This window comes from Fukomys damarensis, unplaced genomic scaffold, assembly GCF_012274545.1.
Source record: "Fukomys damarensis isolate Sample0158 unplaced genomic scaffold, DMR_v1.0_HiC HiC_scaffold_4, whole genome shotgun sequence".
NCBI lineage: Eukaryota > Metazoa > Chordata > Mammalia > Rodentia > Bathyergidae > Fukomys > Fukomys damarensis.
Genome location: NW_022900916.1, coordinates 38,792,426 through 38,812,058, shown reverse-complemented (window position 1 = coordinate 38,812,058; position 19,633 = coordinate 38,792,426). Strand labels below are relative to the sequence as shown.

The 19,633-nt window shown below is 45.7% G+C and overlaps 2 protein-coding genes across 2 annotated transcripts in view; one reads left to right on the top strand and one right to left on the bottom strand.

Moving 5' to 3' along the window:
• The window catches only part of Snd1 (staphylococcal nuclease and tudor domain containing 1), a 445,827-nt gene that overhangs the window by 365,616 nt on the left and 60,578 nt on the right, over positions 1-19,633 (top strand). The window lies entirely within an intron of this gene.
• On the bottom strand, positions 15,343-19,627 carry Lrrc4 (leucine rich repeat containing 4). The gene is made up of 2 exons (XM_010633439.2): positions 19,508-19,627; positions 15,343-19,331 (listed from the first exon to the last, which is right to left on the bottom strand). Exon 2 carries the CDS (start codon positions 19,229-19,231, stop codon positions 17,273-17,275), a length of 1,959 nt encoding a protein of 652 aa, XP_010631741.1. The 5' UTR covers positions 19,232-19,331; positions 19,508-19,627; the 3' UTR covers positions 15,343-17,272.

The window sequence follows — 19,633 nt, the reverse complement described above, 5'->3', positions numbered from 1 at the left end:
GAACTGAAAATATCTTTTCCCATAACTCTTAACACTTGCTGAATGCTTAGAATAAACGTAGTCATTAGGTTGACATAGTGTAGTAGAACAAAGTGCTACACTCGGCAATAAAAACAAAGCAAAACATGTTTTAAAGACCTGAATATTCCACTCACCTACTCCTTGACCTTGACCAAAATCTTTTCACCTCCTTGAAGCTTCATCTTCCTTAGTGAAAATGAGCATTTTCGACTAAATGACCTGTATATCTGTATATGCAGAGATGACATAGAAAAGAGACCCAAAGAAAGAACTGTAAAGCACTGTGACTGCATGCAGTGTCTTTCTTCTGATGTCGGCCTGCACTGACAGCATCTCTTTCCTCCAAGGAGATTCACCTGGATCTAGTTAGCATTGACATATACCTGCAAGTTGTTGCCCAGGACCACAGATACCTTGAGCCAGGACAGGTTGGCACTGCTGCTGCTTGTGGTTAAAGTACTGATGTGAACCTTGGGGAAGTCAAAGTCACCCCTGTGATTATTTTGGGTCATTCTCATAGGTGCCATTTTGGCCTGTTACAGAAGGCGTTGTGAAATTTTTTGGCTTGGGTAGTAGATCGATGAAACAGGGAGGCTTTAGAAGTTACCTGAAGTATGCAGATCTCCACATGGATGAGTTGTCTGTTTGCCAGCCCCTCTCCACCCAGCAGTTGCAAGACACTGCTCCAGGGATTGTCCCTAGCCACCCAGAGCCCCTGTGGAGCTGCCAACATTGCACAGCTCACAAAAGGCCCTGTAGCATCTCTAATTGAGGAGCTGGTGAGCGGACGCCCTCAGTAGAGGTATTTTTAGCTGCAGTGATACAGCCTCATCTTTTTACAGGATTTTTTTTAATGAAATAAATAAGTAAAATTGAAGACTATGGTACTCGCACCCCAGTGCCAACACCCAAGAAGTTTTGGCACATCCCTTCACCATAGACTATGTGATTAATCCTCCTTAAGACCCAGGTGCAAAGGCTCAGAGTTTGCCAGAATATTAGGCCAATGAGACAGCATGTACAGAAGCAAGAAGGGCTAGAAATAGAGAGGAGGAATAATGCAGACTGGCCTCATGTAGAGGTGCTGAGGACTCTGCAGGCAATGTGGTCAGCTTGGAACCACCCTTCTTCCAGGTCTGTCAAGCCTCTGATGCATGGAGTGGACCTTGACTCCTGAGCTGAGGACGGCCTTGCAGTATATAAAGGACTGTATTCTGTCACTTGCTAACTTTTTATACTTTTGTTTTCCTTCTATGATTCCTAGGTTGTGTGTGTATATACCATGTTACGAGGGCCAGAAGGCATTCACAGAACTTGGACCAGAAACCATAGCAAGATCCCGGATTGATCAGAGCAGTGGTTCTCAACCCTGGCAACACTGTGGAGGCAGAGTAGGGAAGCTTAGGAAAGCTACTAATGCCTGGGCCTCTCTCCAAAGATTCTGGCTTCATCAAGCACTAGCTTCTTATTTTAAGCTCCCCAGGTATATTAGCTGATACCAAGGAATTACCTCTTTAATTTTGGTAGATGTGATAATGGCATTGTGGTTATATAAGAAAATGACCATGTTCTTTAGAGAGGCATACTGAAATACAGTTGGTTGAAGTGGCATCATGTGTAGGATATACTTTAAAATACTTCAGTAAAGAAAAAGGGGAATAAGTGAAGCAAAAATGGTAACTGTTGGATCTGTATGATTGGAGTTCGTAACTGTTCTGTTTGCAGTGTTTTAAAATGTTCATATTAGAAAGGTTTCTTATCATTAAAATATTTTTCAGATTTTTCTACAGCTCCCTAGGTGATGCTAATTGTGAGGCTAGGATTTAGGAAACTAAATTTGGATCCCCATACTCACCTATATAGCCAGCTTTCTATGAGCAGTCTGGGCTCTGGGGGACAGAGTAGGGACAAGAGCCAGTTAGACCTCTCCTTAGAATCAGAATATAAGAGCAGCCAACTAGGCAGCTTTGTGTCTCCCATTGAGTGACCTCACTGTAACTAGCTCTGAGAGCTGCAGCGTATTGAGGTCTACTTGCCTTGACCCTGCCACACTGTATGACCCATCCTGAGGACCTCCCTGGCCACACCAGGGAGATAGAATGCAGCTACAGCTGCACTGTGATTCATGCCACAAGAGACCTTTCTCCTCACCTCCTCAGAGCACTCAGCACTTTACCAAGTGGGAATTGGCTACAGCTGGAGCAGAAGGACTGAAACTTGTTACCCTCTCCTGTCCCTGACTCCACTGTCAGGAATCAAAATGCTCCCAGTTCACACCTCTGTGCCTGTGTATGGGGACTCCTTTGTGTCCTCAGTGCCTTTTCCAACTCCCCAGTGCTTTTGCTCCAGCTACTTAGCAGGTGAGACAAACAGCAGCTTACTGCAGCCAAATTAAATGGAACTCTGGCAATCAGGCTGGAAGCTTCTATGCTACATTTACACTCCACAGCCTTGATGAGGGCCCAGGCTTGGCACCCATTCGTTTGGGGGCAAGCTATTGGCTCTTGTTTATTTAGGGGACTTTATGACATACCTAAACATTAAGCTAATCTGTATTGCTGGGGGATGCTAAAGCACAGGGAGAGCTATGGACTGCCGAGATCATTCACCCAACCCAGAATAAACACAGTGTCAGTGTATTTACTGAAAGAATGGAAGCAGGCTTCCAACTCCCAGGGGAGCCCTGAGACAGTCTTTTCAACAAATGCCTGTCTGAGAGGTACAAAGTCACCCTTGTCCTCCCTCTGCAGGAAGGCCTGGTGTCTCTGTCCCCACAAGGCCCAAGTTAATAATGGTCTCAACACTGTCCATGGCCTACATCCGCAGTACATAGTAGGTGCACTTTCTCCTCAGCCCACTCCTTGGATGAGTAGCCTCCAGGCCCTGGGGTATAACCCCATGAACCTGCCGTGTGTCAGTGCTGCACTTCTCGAAACCCTTTGGACAGAGGGAGGCAGAGACTTCCCTGCTGTGCACTCTGTAGGTGCTTCCCTCTCCCTTCCTCACTACACCCCCACTGTCACTTCTAGTCCTAGCCATCTCACTTATTTGCCCAAGATGCTAAGCACTTAAAGAGCAAGGACCAAGTCTTCATTTCCGTGGTTCTCCAGCGACTAGTGCCGCTCCCTACTCACCATTCTGGTTCTAAACAGGCAAATAAATGATTCACCAAGGAAGGGCTATGGCAGGAAGTGCTGGTACGCAAAGGGTCAGAAAACGTTTACATTTAGCCAAACGTGGTGGCGCACGCCTATAATCCCAGTACTCAGCAGGCTGAGGCAGGAGGATTGCTGTGAATTTGAGACCAGCCTGGGCTACATAGTGAGTTTGAGGTGAGTCTCAACTACATATTGAGACCCTGTCTCAAAAAAACAACAAAAAAAGAAACCTTACATTTAAAAATGTTTCACTTTCATTTGGGCTCATGAACCTAAACTGTACAGCAATCTAGAACCCACCTGATTTGGCCTTTAAGGCATCCTATGACTGCCTGGGGAAAGTTAATGGCTGTAATGGCCAGGGAGAAGCATGCTATTTGGTTCTATGTCAACTTGTCTTTGAAGTAAAGAGTAGTCTCTCTGTGCCTTGTTCTGTCCCATTTGATACTCCTGGGTCTCAGCCATCTATTCTGTCTCTTCTTGCATAGGACTCTGAGAATAGTGATGGATTTGTCGAAAGATTTTCCTTTTTTTCTAGGAGAGTCATTGACACTTGGCCAGCTCTCTTGGAAGTTACTTCTCCTGACTTGAAGGACAGCTCACGACAGCAGCTCAGCTTAAGCAGTACCATGTTCAATAGGCGAGTCTGAAGCTAAGAGCACAACTGTCTTGTCTGTTAGAAAGCAATCTCATCAGTCTTTTCCTTGCGTTCCTCTCAAGTCTAGAGGAGGGGTCTCCAATCTTCCAGATGTTTTATAAAATGTTGAAGTCCTCTTGCCAGCTCTGTAGATTGTGATGTATCTGAGCTAGCATTGAAATACCAGTATTAACAGCTTCCTCAGTTCTTCTAATCTACACCTGGAGCCAAGAAGCATTGCCTCAAGACAGTCTTTGCTGGAAGGAGCTAGAGTAGTGCTTGTTCTCCCTGAACAGCCCACTGCTGGCCTCCCTTTCCCCAAGGAAGGGGAGAACAGAGCACCCAGTTACCCCTCAGCTAAATCTGAGACAGAATTCCCATGCTGTGCAGCTGTCATGCAGCGCATGCACATGGGCATGTACAGGTGTGTGTGCACAAACACACACACACACACAGCCCACTGACTTCTAACCTTGGGCACATAAGTGGAAGGGAGAGAGATACATCTGGTATCTGTAGATAAAGGCTCAGTTTTATTTTGAGAGGTATTGGTGAAAGAGAACAATCCAGAGCAGTCTCCGTAATTTTTTCCCAGAATCATAATTTTAAATTCTAGCTCAAGGAATTCATCCCCTGCATCCAACCCTCAACTCCCAAGCATCACATCCAACCCACTGGTAGCAGAAAAGCAGTGAGTGGCAAGGCCAGGCACCAGTTGAAATCCCAGACAGCATCCTCTCCTCCCTCCATATCTTGTCGGATATTTCAAGCTTTAAGTCCTTATTTGTGCTGTGCCTGCTTGGCTGGCTGTTCTTGCACTTGAGCGGCTTGTTTGCCTGGACAGGTCCAAGCTGTCTGAGCCATCAGCAGCTGCACCTCCTCCCTAGAGCCTTCTGTCTGAGCCAACCTTGATTCACACTAGTGCAGATGGCCCCAGCCATACCCAGCAATGTCTGCCACTCCCATCCCCTTCCTGCCCTGTTCCTTTGAGATGAAGGAGCTGGCTGGACCAGACCTTGCCTATGGGTCAACCTAGGGCTAAAATGATGACCACTCTTAGTTCAAGTCCTGGCATATTAACCCAGGTGACATGATTTTTAAAAAGAAATTGCCTGAAATTCATAGAACAAGGATAGATAAAGGTTTAAGTTCATACTGTGCAGAAAACATTTTCCAGCCTGCATAAAGTGAATCTGGTTTTACAATTGGTCTTAGTACCACCCACTCTACTTCCTAAGTATTATCAGAAGCTAAGAGAGAACCAGAAGAAAGAGTAGATATCAGATTCCACCTTGCTTTTTTACTTGCCCTTTCTCCTTTCAATACAAACTTTGGCAACTTCTCAAAGTTCTGCTCCCAATTTTCTCAGTCCAGTTCAAGGACTTAAAAGGTAGTGCCCTATAATACACCATTGTAATCAATCAGCTTCCCTTCTCTTTATCCCTTTGTGACAGAAATGAAGTGACAAGCATGTGGGAGGTTGCACACATTGCAGCAGCTTTAGGGTACTCCTTGGCCTTCCCCTATACTGTCTTTTTACTATGCAGCAAGAACATGGAGCTACACAGGAATGAGATATCCCAGCTAGCAGGCTCTGCCTCAGTGAGACCCATACCCATCCACACTGGCAACAGCCTTCAGAAAGGTAGGGAAGCCTGTGGCATCTGTCCACTGTAATGCCTGTTTGGCTCTAGATAGGGCACACTGTGTAAATACATTTGTGTCATCTGTAAACCTCAGAACTCCAGCAGCTATTGGAATACCGTTGGTTCAACAATACCAATATTCACATTATTCACCCTGATGCTTATTTAGCTTTTCCACACGTTATTTTAAGACTTTTCTCCATTACAGCAACTCTTGTAGTCCCAGGCTGCTTAAGTAGAGAGGAACATAAGCCCCTAAGGCAGATCTTTCCTACAGAAAATATTCGAATTGAGATATTATACACTCTGTATACAACTGGGTTTTTGCTTGGAATAAGGATATTTTCAGTCATTGATAATGATGAAATATCTTTAGTGGCATCCAGGGACCAATAACAACTTGACTAAGAAGACTGAAGCCTGAAGAAGCATTTGCCTCTATCCCTAGAATTAGAAGGGGGTAGAAGTCTTCACATTCCAGTGGACATGGGGCTATGCATATGGCATGAAATAAGCAACTGAAATGTCAGTTGCTTTCTCTTCCTGTTAAAAGAGTTACTTAACCTCTTAATCACAGGAAGTGTACCCTTTTGGATCATTTCCGCTCCTTGCGTCTAACCAAATTTTAGTACCTACCTGATTTCTTTTTGATCCACAATTCTAATAATATGGAATTGCTGCATGAGAGGCACATTCAGTCACAGTCCATGTTGTTGAGGTGGGTCCCAAAGACCAAAATTGACAATATCTGTCTTATTCCTGAAAGTAACCATCAGATGCACAGGCAAAAACTTTAGCCAGCAGCAGCATGTGAAAGATACACTACCACCTACCCCCTATTATGTCAGAGAACAGTCCGGACAGCAAGAAGACAGCAGAGCTAAAGTAGGGGAAAGCTGCCTCCCTTATCCTGCCAGTTCACTGGCTTGAAGACTAGGTTTGGAAGCTTCTGCACCTGTCATCTAGGTGTCTGCCTAAATGCCAGGCTGCCCTGGATATGAAAGGGCAGCACAGTCACAAGTACTAATTACCCAGGGAGATTTTTTTCCCATTAACCCAGTAAAGGGCCAACCCTCAGGCTCCATGTGTTGTATCCAGCAAAACAGCAGACATGAGAATCAGCTCTTTTCTCTGTGGGGACAAGCTGGAAAAAGATTCCTTAGCTATCTCTTTCCTAGTCTTGGCTGTGAATGGAAAACCCACCTCACAGCCCTCAGTGTCTGCTGTTCCCATAGCACACAAACTTCGTCTCAGCTGGTTCACACCAGCAGAGGGAAGCCCTCTTCCTATTCCTGCAACAGCAGCACCACTTGGGGGCAACATCTTTATGCTTACAGCAAACTGGAGCAATGAGGCCTGAACTTGCCGAAGGGAAATAAAGTGACCTTGTGGGGTTGACAGGTTCCGCACAGCCATCGCTTATTTTGTTTGCTGATTTTCACATGTTAAATGCATCCAGCTACTACCAAACTTCCTTACCTCTGTTTTTTGCTCAGGTCCTATATATCTGCAGTAGCATTTATGCAGGGATAGGAGAAAGGAAACTTTGCTGCTTTACTCTGGCATGCGGCAAGGGTTCTCTATCCAGCACAGTTGCCAGTGGGGAACTGCTGAAGTAGCACTCTAGAGAATTGCCCAGGAGACCCCTCCATCTCCTGCCAAGTCAACAAACCCTGCCCATGTACTCTTCTGAATCACACCTCACTGCAGCTTTGCTCCTTCTATAGCATAGCACAAGGCACTGCCTTACGGGAAAATCCTAAGTACCAGCAAGAGAAGTGTTTGAGGAGAAGTGAATTGATGTAGGAAGGAGTGCCATTTAGTCATTTTTTAAGTGGAAGAGAAAAGGTCATGAGAGCTGTATGGGGCCTGGGTTAGATTATTGTTGAGACTCCTTTGCTGCAGAAAAGGGGCCACGTAACTGGGTCCAGCCCTGGAGGTTATTTCCAGCCCCTTCCAGCTGCTGACAGGCCTACACAAAGAAATGAATGCTCTGTGCACATGGATGGGTCTGCATGTCAGCATGAGCCCATTTTTAGCCCCTGCCCAGGCAGGGCAGTGCATAACAGTAATTTAATTTAATTTGCCTCCCTCTAAGGCCCACATATTTGAAAAGGTTTGGGGGAAAATGAATATGACTGAGGAAAATTACCCTGTCGCTCTGGCACTGCCTCAGTGCTGAGCCACAGTACCATAAAGGGTCTTACCATCCTGAATATGGCCCAGGGCATCTGTCCACACTGCAGGATCTCTGTTGAGGCTGCTTGCTGGCACATCTGGCAAGGAGGCCTCTGGAAGCAATATGTTTCCATCACAGGGAAGCCAACAGGAACAAAGTAAAGGGACTCCCTACCTCCTACTCAAGACTTGCTGGCAGCAGCTTTAGTAATAATGAGAGCCACACTATCTGCTTTCACCCCAGATTTCAGTGTTAGGATGGCAGCATGAGTCAACCCCCCCACACACACACACACACCCTCTTCTGACCCAGTAATAATACCTATGGTCCTAACTTCATTGTCATTAGACCACCTTTCTGGAAATGACCAATACTTAGGGACCTAAAAATGATTCCCCTTCACTCCAATGAATTCCTGAGTTTCATATCTCAAGTGCTCATCAGTTTTGTCCTTTATGCCGGTGCATAACCTGCACCCCAACAACCTGCTCCTGCTTTCTAGCCAGCCAGTACTTCTCTCAAATTGAGTTTATTAGCTCATCAGGAGGCATCTAGGCTTTTCTCTGGCCATCTCCCCCAGGTCTACTGATCTGCAGTGACTGAGAATCCTTTCTCTTCCTATCACTGTCTTCTCATCTCTCAGCTTTTTCTCTCCTAGATCAGCTGTAGCAAGCCTTCTAGAGAAGAGGGTTCCCTTTGGTTATCTTTCTCTCTCCCCACCAAGAGCACATCCTCCTGTCTGGCTAATCTCTCCTGCGTAAAGATAGCAGCTCCTTAGAGAGAAAGGGAATTCTCTGGCACAGTTTGTCTCAACACCAGCATAACACAGGCTGTTGCTTAGGAGTGGGAATCATTAGAGTCAGGCCATTATTGGAGGGGACTGGTCTCTAGGGGAACTAGCAGAAATTACTGCTCCTTAATAGATGGAAACTCATTTGCTTGAAGCCCCCACCCCTCCCCTTTATTTCTCTGCATTCCTTACCGCCCTTCTTTTCCCAGCTTTGAAGTTGAAAAGAGAGATAACTCCACCCGATCCAAGACAGCAAATACCTGCTAAATTAATTTGGTTAAAAGAGATCCTTTGCTGAAAGCAGCTGTCTTTTAGAATGTTTCTGTTGGGATTTCACTTGAAACCATCATGAAGGAGGCACATTCTAATTAAATACATGTGATAAAATTATAGCCAGGGTCACTTCATTTCCCAGGAGAGAATTTGTTGAGATGGGAGGAAGAGAAGACAGCTTACCAGCTTCTTGGCTGTATATTTCAGAGTTGGCCCATAGGTCAGTGTGGACTGTCTGAGCTTTCCTCTGAGGGTCCCCTGCTTACATAATACACAGAACTGCAACAGAGGTGGGAGCAGTTTTCCAGACTTCTCTGCTTCTTCAGGGGTCTTCATGACCTTGAACAGACCTTTAACATGATTTAGGTTCTCAAGCTTACTCTGCACAGAAATAGATGTTCTTTACCTTACTGCCTTGTGCTCAGGTTGGAAGACAGGGAAGGCTGTGTGAACCACAAAAGCCCCATTTGATTTACTAGCTGTTTGGACTGCCTTTAGAACTCTCATACCCTACCCTGGAACACTATGGCTAAAAGAGAAAGGAAGAGTTGCCTGATTCCTCAGCTCTTGCTATTTAAATGAAATCATAAGTAGGTACCATCTGTCTAAGAGCATAAAGCACAAATAAAAGGCCAGAGGAAGAAGCCAGCCCCCTTTCCCTCACCCCTTTTAGAAGAGAACAGTTAAGGATTGAATGGGATTGCTGACTCTGGGAGGCGCTAATCACTTCACCATTTCTGTAAATGGCACCCCCTGGAGTTGTACGAGATGGTGGGCCTGCTGATGTTCACTAATACAACCCAGAGACCAGAGATCTAGTTTCTCTGCATTACCAGCTATGTGATACTGAGTAAGTGACATACCCCTTGATTTCACTTGCCTCAAAAACAAAATGAAATAAATTATCTTAATTAACCTGGAAGTTACTCTTGGCTTTGTCCACATCCCTGAAGTTAGAAGCCATAACCCTACATTGTGCTTCATTGTCCATTGCCATCCCAAAGTCAGCCTGCCTGGATCATAACCTAAGATATGAAGGTGCTCTGAGTTGACACAGTTTCACTTACTAGTCAGAGGATGTGGACTTGAACAACAATCAGGTAGAGGGGTTAAGGGCTATCCAGAGGCACAGTGGACTGAAACTGGAAGGGCTCAAGATAGGCCAGCACTTTAGTCTTCCTGTGTTCCTCCATGGCTTCAAACCTGTTTCTGACGTGTACATCCCAGCACATTCAGTGCTGGCAATCACTTTCGTCATGAGAGAAATAAAATGAAATGCTAGTTTGCTTTGAGGTCTTTCATTCTTGCCCTAACCCTCTGAGTGCTCTCCTCATTTCTAACAGGAAAAATATTCTTCCTTTCCATAGTTTTTAGCAGGCTTTTCCTTAGACTTTCTTTTCCTCCCTCCTTTCTTACTCCAGACTCCCCCTCCCCACCCTTACAGAGATGAATTGGAAGAATATGCTGTCATGACAGAAGGAAGCCATTGTCAGTTCACACAGGCAGACACTAATAGGATAGAGTATTATCTGACTTCAAGTCCTGAAATTAAGTCTTCTTGCAATAGTAATAGATTATAACTTGTAACCACTGTGACTGGCAGGCTTCAGGAATAGGCTCTTAGCATCGGAGGCTTCAGCTCCATTTCTGGGCTGTTGTGAAGGATGCACTGAGCTTTTCTCTAAACATCCACAGAATCCAGGGAAATGGCACTTGGTTCCTGGTTGGAACTGTCTATTGCTCGTTCGGTTCACTGACAGGGAGAATCTGAGTGGGAGCAGCTGTCTGAATGGTCTTAATAAATCTGGATGAGTGGGTAAGCAAGAAAGGAAGCCAGGCCTTAAAGACTGGGAAGAAGTAGCCTAAGGCCAGGAAACCGAACTTTGCCCAAGGAACAGTTGTGAAAGCTCTTCTCAGTCATGTGCTGACTCACTGAGCAGGTAGAGTGACTTATCTACTTAGTGACTAAATCAGTACCAGCCCAGAAACACAAGGAAACTAGAGTTAAGACCTAAAAGGAACTATAAAAGAGACTACAGATTAAGGAGTTGCCTTGGAGAGGAAACAGCATGCAAACTGTTAGAAGCAAGAAAGAGCCAGCATTCTTCTTGGATGGAGATCATGCAGGATTTCCTAGGTTCTATCATGATGAATGGATTTAAATGAGATTATGAAAGAAAACCTGATAAGATAACTAACTGAAGGATGTTTTGTTTTATCAGTGAAGATATAAGAATGTAGGTAGGTTTGAAAGAAACAGGTGGATCAAGGACTCTTTTTCCTTTGGCATTGTGTAACTGATCTAAATGTCAGTAATTGCTCTGGTATTGTTTCTTGGATCCACAGAATGGATTTAACTCAAGGTTTGGTCTATCTAGCCCTCACAACTGGCGTTAGAGTAACCTCTATCTCAGTATTTTCCCACTGCAGGTCCCAAATTTTTCTTTGAGAAGGTAATACCATCCTCTCAAGTACTAATTTGCTTTGACAAGACAGCTTCTCCCAGGATATTCCCACAGGCCTAGGCCTAATCTCTCTGACTCACTGCAAGGGCCCATGTGCACTGAACTCATAGCCATTATTATTTCTATGGGAAAACACAATTTATATAACAGCCTCCCCTCTGGAAAACACTCTTTTTAAGGATAAACAGTGAGCTTACCCCCGCTTCATGATTGTGCCTTAAAGAATAAGGAGGTAAGTTTAAGGAGATGAGTTCAGAGCCACCCAAGTGAGCTGTCAGGGTCGGAATTAGACTACTGCCTTGAGGGTTGTGTTGCTTTCCTGACAGCCTCCAGAAGAAGGAACCGGACTGTTGTGGGTAGGTGGTTTGGCCCAAGTACTAACAGCAAAGTTGGCATGTACAAGAAAATAAAACCTGTGATCATTCTAAAATCTAATTTTGGCCTCTCATTAGGAAAACAAAATGCATTCTCCAGCTTCTCTTGGGAAGTTGATCTCCCTGCTTTTCTTCTCTGTTCCATGCCATCAGTTTCACACTAACAGTCCTTTTACCATCCAGGGTCCAGCTGTCCTCTTGCTTGCTGAGGCAGAGGAATCTTCCCTGTCTTTCCTCAGTTGCACTACAGACCCCTGTCTATCTGCCACACATCTCTGTTCTTTCACTTGCTCAATTATGGTGCTTTTCCCCTGCCTTTTCTCTAAGCTCTCCGGTCCTGCTTGGAAGCCCCTGTAGCCTTCTCTGTGTTAATTTCTTTTCCTTCCTGGTGCCTACTCCTCTGAGGATATCCAGGCCTGGTAAGTCTGTTTAGTCATGGAGAATTTTATCGCTAACCTTCTGAGTAATACTACATCGGTTACACCCTGACAGAAGACCGGGGATGGGAGAAGACTCTAGGAAGCTTCCCATCTTGGTAAGGACCAAGGCTACTCAGGTAGAACTGTTCTATCTCGTCTTCAGTTTGCACCCCACTGGCAGTGGAAGCACTTTTACTTTGTTCTGGCTCACCACAATAAAAAGTAATCTACTCCTACACTAAGACAGTGCCTTAGGCCATCTATAGAATTGGTTTAGGGGTCAGAGTACAAGACAAGGGTTTCCTGGGAAGAGAGTACTACCATCTTTTCCACAATGCTTGGACTTATAGATGGCACTCTGCCTAGATAATTATCCTTCTTAACTAGCTCCATGGGTATACGTTGTTTTTCAAGGTTCAAGAACATAGCGACGGGAACTGGTCTTTTAGTCTTATGCTTTATATGTATTGTCAAATCACTGCCAACTATACAGCACTTACTACATAATGTGAGGCACTGTGCTAAGGGTCAGCGACATATGAATATATAGATGTAAAAGAAACTTTCAGTTCTCACAACCTGTGTAGTAAAGTAGATACTGTGTCTATTTTACAAAGTAAGAAATAGAGTATTTGCCCAAAGTCACAGAGCTAGTAAATGATAGAGCTAGGATTCAGCCCCAGGAGACTGACCGCAGAGTCTGCTTAAGCACTATGCGACACTACTTTGTGATGACCAATCTAAATCCTGAAGTCCTTAATCCTGCTCCAAAGAGTAATTTGCTCCATTTTAATTTAAAGCAAATATGAAAATAGTGTGAATCCACTTCCCAAACCCTTTTGCCCCTGCAGGGGAAAGGGTGCTTTCTGAATGGATGGAGACCAAGAGAGTTGCTCTGAGCCAAAAGCTGCCTTGCCGTTTAGCTGAGGCAGGATTTAGAAATGGCATAAACAGTGTCTGCATTAGCCGATGGCATGGAGTGCTGGGTGCCAGCAAAAGAGATAAAATCAGACATATGTTTGGATATAAATGTTCTCTCTCCTTCTTTAATTTTAAATCCTTGCTGCTTTGTTGCAGTGAAATGGTAGAGCCTTAATTGTGGACTGCAGCCCCCTGAGGTAGAAGCCTGGAGTGAGTAAGGCCCTCTTAGTGCTCTCCCAGTCTAGTCAGCACCACTGAAGGAAGCCAGAGGCCATGGACTCTGGACCTCTTCCCTGCCAACAATAGAACTGTCTTGCAGGGACTCTGTGCACATTGTTCCATCCAGCACCCAGCAAGTCGCTGGCCTCAATACATGCTAAATAGCCACAATAAAGCTAATGTCTCCAGGCCTTAGAAACTAGCCTGTCTACCTTCATTGATAATAGGATGCAGCATTATATTGAAGGATAATAAGAAGCTATGGAGCAGATTATGAAAAGTGCCTACTACAGTGTGGTATTAAAGGAGTTCAGGAATTAAGGACTTCTCCCTCCCCTCAGCATCCTCATCATTGATCCAAGTAAGTAGAAACTACTCTATCATGGAACATTTCTGTGATAGGTGTTTCAAGGCCTCTGTTAGTCCTCTACTCTGCAAAGCTCTCCAGCCCAAGGTTGAGAGGAGGCCAAGCCATCTTATCTTCACACCATCTTACCTACTTTACCCTTGCTTCTGTAGCTGTGACTATTTTTGGAGTTCTGCAGTTTGTCCACCATTAGGCCTAAGTGTCAGGAAACTGTTGTGTGTAATCCTGAGAGAAGTCCAACCGCTTAGTGAACACATTTGGAGCCCCTGTGGTCAGAATTTTGGTCAGGCCTTGCAAGGCAGTAGAGCTGGTGTGATGAAGAATGAACTGCTCTCAGTAGAAGGAGAGGAGAACACCAAAAGTGTCTGTGGGAAGACACATTTTAATTGCCTGTTGGCAAAGAAAGAAACATGTTCTTGATAGTCAATAAAAAGTTTGAGTAAGAAATCACATTTGACTTGGGAGTCAAGAGGCCTGGGGTTTAGTCTCACCCCTTCCACTAACTAGCAGCATGACCTTGGATATATGTCTTTCAGTTTCTCTGGGGCTTGATTTTCTTAACCATAAAATACAAAGGGATTAGACTAAATGATTTTCCACAGCCTTAAAAAAAAATTCTATAATGAAAATTCTATAACTGTATATAATCAGCTGCAGAGTCTTCACCTCTAACATGTTGCTGTAACCACTCCCCATGAAGAGCTACCAACCCATGTTCCATTCCCAGATAACCAAATTACAGCTTGGCCAGGCCCAAGGACCATTCACTTACACTGCCTTAAAGGCCGCACTTTCCATGCTCATGGGGCTCTTCTCTAAAAAGCCATTCCAAGTTCCTGCTACTGAAGAGGATATACCCAGCACTGTAGCAAAGGAAAGTTACTGCTCCAAGTGCTGAAACAGTGTCATTGGGGAAAGGAACTATCCTTGCAGCACCAAAGATACTTATGCCTAGGAACCATATTCTCAGTCTCCCGCAATCCCTCAAGGTTCCCCTGGAAAGCACTTCTCCCTCAAATCCCAAGACCGAATGTGATCCTCCCCAGGACAAATGCGTTTGTTCCTAGAACTCTTCCCAGTATTGTTTTAGTTCCATTTCTCTACCTCTCCCCTCAAACCTTTTTTTATCCACAGACCTTTTGTCATTGCAGAGTTACTGCATAATTTCAAGACTACCCAGATAGTTTTTTAAAAAGGTATTAGGGAATTGGCTCTCCATCTGTCATTTCTGAGACAACTTTACAATTGCTCTGGGATGTATGTCAGGAAAACTGTTCTAAATAGCTTGAATTGTGTCACTTGAAAAGGAAATTTTTTGCTTTTTCAACTGGTCTTAACCAAGTCCCACCCTTGATCTACTGAATTTTCTCTTCATTGAGGGTAGAGTGGTAAAGGAGAAGGCTGAGGGACCAGATCTTTGGTGCCTAGGAACATGAGTGGCAGTTTACAAACACTGATACCCCAAAATGATCTGTATACCCAGGAGGACTAAGAATTGGCCCTTTCATAGCCATGTCTTAGCAACTGCTTCAAAGTGCTGCCTGCTTCTTTCGCTCCTCAGTGCCAGAGAGAGCACACCCACTCAGTCCCGATTCCCTGCATTAACATAAATACTAGTGCTAAAGAAACACAGGGTCCTGGTTCATGGAGCCTCCCTGGTAGTCACTGCTCTGGGAACCTCAGGTGACAGACCCCACCTCTACCAAGACATGTTGGACTATTTAATATTTAACTCCAAGAAAACAGAAGCAACACTGCCTGAGGGAAACTGCAACCAAACAACATTACTGCAGCCCTCTTAAATTCGGGCCCCCTTGAGTCCTTGGGTAGAGCTGGTGCTGCCTGACCAGCAAGCAGCTTTTGCTGAGGTGGCATTTAACTTCTGGCCAGGTCCCAGGAGCTGAAGTTGACCCATTTCCCCTGGTTTTCCAGGGCATGGGGAATTTGGTTATACCCCAACAAAGCCAGGGACTAAAACACTTAGCTTGTGGAAGATGCACTAGAATCGGGGTGCATTTATTAAAGCTAAGGAAAGGTTGTTGACAGCTTTAGCATTTACCCATACTTTAAAAAATTTAACATTTATCTACCCCCCTTGTACTCCCCCCATTTTTTCTGCAAATAGAAATGATTTGGTCACTGCTCATAAGAATCTATAGTTTCAGGATCTTATTCAATTTAACCCTTTGGGGACATTGGATTAAAAATTGTACAATATTTATTAAAATACAAAAATACACTTTTCTCACATTACAATCAGTTGTTTTGTTGGCATTCCCCCCACCCACACCACCCCCTTTCAAATCTGAACCCTTTATTTCCTCTTAAAGCTAGAAGAATAACTGAAAGACGTTACATCATTAAATGGACCAAAATAACAGAGATCTCTGCCTTTCTCCAGCCCCCACCCTTTCTCCTACACCTCCTCAGAGGAGGGCTTGGGGGAGGGAAGCTTCCCCCCATGGTGCCTATTCAAGAGGACTCCACACAGAACTCACTCATATATGCATGCGTGTCACTTTTCACCGTGGATTTCACATCGTTTTTGTGAAGCATCATGGTTGGGAAAGGCTTCCTTAAGTGAGCCTGTGCCCTTTTTGTCTCTACTCATGTTCTACCCCCACTCCATCACCACAACCAGTTGGCGACAACTGTAATAATCCCTAATGAATCAGCATTTAGAATAGTCACCAAATCCAAAGCATGAGAAAAGCTTCCACTCCCCCAAGCTCCCCACTACCAGCTTCTCCTCCCTCTCCACCTTAAAACAAACAAGACCTTTTTGAAAAATCATAAAATGCCATCATTGTCTACAATCATTTGTCAGATACCTGGAACAACAGGTGGACATGGCACAGTACTAATTTATGGCCTCCCGTCAATCATTCTCCCTGCTGCTCCTCTCCTTCCCACCCTCCCCTGATGCCGCACCCCCTTCAGGGGCCTCCTCCTGGGAAACCCTGAATAGACACATGCCTTGCAGAGTGGGTTCAGCCCAACTGCAGAAATCTGGTGCAATGTGAAAGCTTTTGACTCAGAGCTACGCCAGCTCCTTTCCTTCTCGGCTCCATCCTGAAGCACTATCGGGCAAGGAATACTTGTGTCCCAATGCCCAAATCCAGAACTTGTACACATGGGCAGAGACTTAGCCCCTTTAAGGATTCACTTGAATTTCAGTGGTTTTCTGCTTAAAATACATCTATAGATCTATCTTCTCTTCTCCTTGATCTCAAGAAAAAAAAATTATTGCCTCTCAACATTTTGGCACAGTACAAATTCATAGTGCTTTTTTTATTTGTTTGTTTTGTTTTGTTTTTTTAATAAGATAAATCTGCAAAGACAGCTCTCAGCTTAAGAAAGATGTCTGTAGAAATGGGTATGCCTGAATCCTACAAAGCATCTTCTTAAAAAAATGGCAGATGCATTTATCCCCCCTACTCCTCAGCCGCCCACATCCTGCCTTTGGGGCTGTGGGGTATTTGTTGATGTTTTTGTTTGTTTTAGCAATTTCCACCTTACAACAGAAATCCCTTCTGGCGGCATAACAAGTTGACTTGTGGTTTGTACCCCACAATATTCCCAGGATTCCCCTCCCTCCCCCTTAAATAGAACTTACAAGTTAGAAAATAGTTTTGCTTTGATTTTCTTTTTAAATTTTAATATAATCTGTTTTTTTAACCAGCCCATAGATTTAATATATAAGCATATACAAGAAAAAGTCTCTCCCCACTCTGTACAAAAGTTTCTGTCTTTTTTGTGTGTGTGCATTCTATTGCATCTTTTAAGGTTTTGGGGGAGGGGAGTCATATTTGAGTTTCCTGTACCTTGTCCTTGGTATGGGTCTGAATTATATAAGGTTCAGAGATAGTGGTGACTGTGGGGTGCAGAGAATTCCCCAGGCTGTTTTCTGTCCAGTGGGCCCCATGTGCTGGTTTGTAGGTGTTGTAGTTAATATGGTCATGAATTGTGGGCAGCACTACTGCCCCCTCACCTGATACACCGGATGGAGCTGCTGTTGCTGCCGTGGATGCTGCTGTTGGGATGTCTTCATCCACCTGGATAATTTCAACTGTCCGGGCGGCTGTGACTGTACTCCGCTGCTGGTGCCGCTTACGAAGTTTATAGAAGACAATCAGCATGGCGGCAGCTAGCAGAGTCACTGCCACAAAGCAGCCAATGATGATCTTGGTGGTCTTCATGACTTCGTCCAGGCTTGTCTGCATCTTGTCAGTGGTGTCTGTCGCGGGTACTGCCACCTGCTTGGGCACACGGGTGGTCTGAATGAGCACCGTGGTAGAGGTGGTGTATGCCGGCTGATAACCAGTAGATGTAGTAGGAACAGGCTTGTACTTCCGTGTTGTGTCTTCGGGCGAGCTCTCCGTGGTCTCCACTGTTACTGTGGTAAAGAAGCTGTAATTGGAGGTGTTGAGCTCGGCTGTGCTCACATTGAGGTAGGCCGAGGCGTTAGAGTTGCCTGCCACATTGGTCACCATGCATGTGTACACCCCAGTGTCTGAGAGCAGCACATGGGAAAAGTTCAAGGTGCCATCATTGAGGACAGAGATCCTTGGGTGGCGGGAGGCGTGGCTGAGCACTGTCCCATTGGGCAGTAACCACTTTACAGAAGACATGGGGGGAGTCCGACATTTAAGTTCCGCTATCCGACCCTCAGAGATATTGAGGTCCCGAGGTGCATCCATGATGAAGGGGGCAGAGCACTGGAAGGAGGCCTGGTCTACCTCCACCAGGTAGCGGCCTCGCATGTGCATGGGAGAATGACAGCGGCCACAGCAGGTGGAATTGGTGGGTATATATTCCCGGAGCCACCAAGCGAGCCACAGAATGTCACAATCACAGTTCCAAGGATTGTGGTGTAGGTGCAACTCTACCAGGTACCTCAGCGGGGTGAAGAGGTCATGGGGCAAAGAAGAGAGGTTATTATGAGCCAGGTTGAGTTCCACAAGGGAGGCCAGCCCATCAAAAGCATTCCGCTCAATCAAGCTGACCTGTGAGTTCATGACCCATAGCTTCTTGAGAGAGCTTAGGCCATGGAAGGAGCCAGGCCTGATCTCAGGAAAATGGTTCCCTGACATCTCCAGCTCCTCCAGCCCCACCAAGGGGGTGAGATTGGGCATGTCTTTAATGTTGCACATGCCCAAGTTCAGGTACTTGAGGTTAAACAGTCCCTCAAAAGCCCCCTCAGAGATATACTCCAGCTTTTTGAGCTCCCCCAAGTCCAGTCTCATGAGGGAGGGCACTCGGTTGAATGCATAAGAGGGGATGCTTTCTATGGGATTGTTGCGAAGCCAGAGCTCCCGCAGCTTGGACAGGTACTCAAAGGCCCCACTGGGGATGACAGTCAGCCAGTTGTCAAACAGCTCCAGGGTGTTGAGGCTGGCCAGGCCATTGAAGGCCCCCACCTCAATCTGCCGGATGGAGTTCCTGCCCAGTTGCAGGACCTCCAGGTGGTGGAGGTGTCGGAAGGTGTCGGCCTGGATCATCTGGATGTTGTTTTCCATGAGGTTGAGGTACCGGGTGTTGGAGGGAATACCCTGCGGGACCTCCGAGAGGCCCCGGCGGGTGCACACCACCTTGCTGAACTGGTTACTACAGGAGCAGACAGAAGGGCAGTTCTGGGGCCCGGCTGAGGCAGCAGCAGCGATGGCTGCACACAGAATCCACACTTGCGCCGTGAGGTAGACGACGGGGAGCAGGATGGCATTCCAGGTGTGGTGCACAGTTACCTGCCACAAGAGCTTCATGGTGTGGCACGTTCATAATTCACCATCGCCTGGGATTTTGGCTCGGAAAGGAGAACCAGCCCTACCCCGGCTTAAGTGAGCTAGGAGCTCCTCTTTCCATCTGGAGAAGGAGGTGCGGAGGGGGCGATTAGAGAGACAGCAGATCGGCCAAGAAAAATCCTGCCAAACTACAGAGAGGCCCCTCATCCACCAGCCCACCCTCGAGGCCAGCCCTCCAAAAGCTAAGACTTTCTCTCCCACATTGCAACCATCCCCACCCAAATCGTTGTCACCTACCTCGGAAAGAAGGCAGGAGAGAACTGGCGTGGTGTCCTCAAGATTTCTCCATGGGAGCTGGACACCTCGTCCCCATTCTGACTTCTTAGTTTTTAATTAACAAAAGGGGGGAGTGGGGGTGGGGAG